This window comes from Alosa pseudoharengus, unplaced genomic scaffold, assembly GCF_046254945.1.
Source record: "Alosa pseudoharengus isolate Yale_2024_CS ecotype anadromous, Long Island Sound unplaced genomic scaffold, YU_APseudo_1.1 YU_APseudo_1.1_scf_18, whole genome shotgun sequence".
In the NCBI taxonomy this organism is placed as follows: domain Eukaryota; kingdom Metazoa; phylum Chordata; class Actinopteri; order Clupeiformes; family Clupeidae; genus Alosa; species Alosa pseudoharengus.
In genome coordinates, this window is record NW_027468650.1 from 2418685 (window position 1) to 2421184 (window position 2500).

Sequence of the window (2500 nt, forward strand, 5' to 3'; positions counted from 1 at the left end):
GGTGTGTTGCGGTGTGTTGAGGTGTGTTGAGGTGTGTTGAGGTGTGTTGCGGTGTGTTGAGGTGTGTTGAGGTGTGTTGCGGTGTGTTGCGGTGTGTTGCTGCGTTACTGTACCTCGCTAAGGAGCTGGCCGACCTCTTTGGCGTGCTGCGTCTCCAGAGTCTCAGGCAGCTGGGAGTAGAGCGAGCTGGAGATCTCCTTCTTTCCGGCCTCTTTGTACTTGGTCTAAAACACAGCATGTGGAATGGTCATGGCCTTCAGAAGTGTGTGTAAGACAGTGTAATGGTCATGGCCTTCAGAAGTGTGTGTAAGACAGTGTAATGGTCATGGCCTTCAGAAGTGTCGACATTCACAGAAGACTCTTACAGGCACCCAGACTGACTGAAGGAGGGAGAGAGAGAGATAGAGAGGGAGGTAGAGAGGGGGGGAGAGAGAGGGAGAGAGAGAGAGGGAGGTAGAGAGGGGGGGAGAGAGAGGGAGAGAGAGAGAGGGAGGTAGAGAGGGGGGGAGAGGGAGAGAGAAGCATTGTGTGGACAAGTGAAGTGTGTGGTGAGTTATCTAATGATATGAAGTGATGTGATATGAAGTGATGTGGTGAGTTATCTAATGATATGAAGTGATGTGGTGAGTTATCTATTGATATGAAGTGATGTGGTGAGTTATCTAATGATATGAAGTGATGTGGTGAGTTATCTAATGATATGAAGTGATGTGGTGAGTTATCTAATGATATGAAGTGATGTGATATGAAGTGATGTGGTGAGTTATCTAATGATATGAAGTGATGTGGTGAGTTATCTATTGATATGAAGTGATGTGGTGAGTTATCTAATGATATGAAGTGATGTGGTGAGTTATCTAATGATATCAAGTGATGTGGTGAGTTATCTAATGATATGAAGTGATGTGGTGCGTTATCTGAGGCGGCGCACCTGGCTCTGAAGCTCGGAGACGGCTTTAGCGAACTGGATCTCGGTGGTGTCTGGAAGCTGGGAGTAGATGCAGTTGTTGACGCACTTCTTGCCCTCTTCTCTGTACTTGTTCTGCAGAGAGCAGTCAGCAGGACTCGTCAACCCAATGTCATCACATAAGCAAAATAATAATAATAATAATAATAATAATAATAATAATAATAATAATAATAAGCTTTATTTGTATGGCCCCTTTCTTACACAGAATGCAGCTCAAAGTGCTTTACATTTGGAGCATGTAACACAATAATAGAGAAGAATTAGTCATTCATCTTCGTTGCTGTGGCTGTTCATGATCCAATCAGCAACATATCAGAAATACTTAGCAGTATATATAAATAGGCTTTGCTAACAAATGCTTAGGCCCCGTTGATGTGTACTCTAAGTGGTTTGCCTTAGTATGTTCTTAGTGTGTGTTGTGATTACATGACTTTATATTCAAACACAACGACCGGAAGACTAGCAATCAGAGTCAAGCAGCTTAGCTCGCTGAATATGAATGAGAACTGGCGCAAATCGAGCTGAGTCTTCCTCCAGGCTTTCTATACCACACTAGAATGGCTTGCAACTCAAAAAACATTACAGAGTGCATGGTAGTACTTCAGACATTACTTCAGACATATTATAAATAATGAAATACGTGGTAGGGCTCCTTAACAGGCAACACTAACATTGTGGGATTCCACTCTCAGTCCCATGACTGACCAGCTCTCTCCCTAGAGCCCGGAACTTCACAAGTGGAACCGAACAGTTCCCTAGAGCCCTGAACTTCACAAGTGGAACCGAACAGTTCATCGTTACTCTTACAATCACTTCCCACGTAACATGCAACCACAGGCTGCTGGAACACTTGAGAGAAGGTTCTGGAAAGCCTTACGTCACTCTGCAGGTCCGAGAGCAGCGCAGCAAACTGGGTGTCCATGGTCTGGGGCAGCTGGGTGTAGAGAGACGTGGAGAGACTGCACTTCCCACTCGCCTTGTACTTGCTCTAGGACACCAGAGGGTTTATCAGGGTGTGTGTGTGTGTGTGTGTGTGTGTGTGTGTGTGTGTGTGTGTGTGTGTGTGTGTGTCTGTGTGTGAGTGTGTGTGTGTGTGTGCCTGTTTGTGTGTGTGTGTGCCTGTTTGTGTCTCTGTTTGTGTGTGTGTGTGTGTGTGTGTGTGTGTGTGTGTGTGTGTGTGTGTGTGTGTGTGCCTGTTTGTGTGTGTGTGTGCCTGTCTGTGTCTCTCTGTGTGCGTGCGTGTGTTTGTTTGAGTGTGTGTGTGTCTGTTTGAGTGTTTGTGTGTGTGTGTGCGTGTTGGTAGATAATGAACACGTCACATCCGTCTGTAATACAATGTATCCATATCCCTCAATTGACTGTGCTTATTGGGGCATGTCAGTAAAAGAGTGATACTGTGCTTATTGGGGCATGTCAGTAAAAGAGTGATACTGTGCTTATTGGGGCATGTCAGTAAAAGAGTGATATTGACTGTGCTTATTGGGGCATGTCAGTAAAAGAGTGATATTGACTGTGCTTATTGGGGCATGT

General features: G+C 45.2%; 1 protein-coding gene across 2 annotated transcripts in view; it reads right to left on the reverse strand.

Moving 5' to 3' along the window:
* Positions 1-2500, reverse strand: part of LOC143130828 (uncharacterized) — a 91201-nt gene that overhangs the window by 43884 nt on the left and 44817 nt on the right. For both annotated transcript variants that reach the window (XM_076290052.1, XM_076290051.1), the window contains exons 34-36: positions 1848-1958; positions 932-1042; positions 114-224 (exon numbers count right to left, since the gene is read on the reverse strand). In XM_076290052.1, the coding sequence (XP_076146167.1) occupies positions 114-224; positions 932-1042; positions 1848-1958 (333 nt within the window). The remainder of the gene's footprint in view (positions 1-113; positions 225-931; positions 1043-1847; positions 1959-2500) is intronic.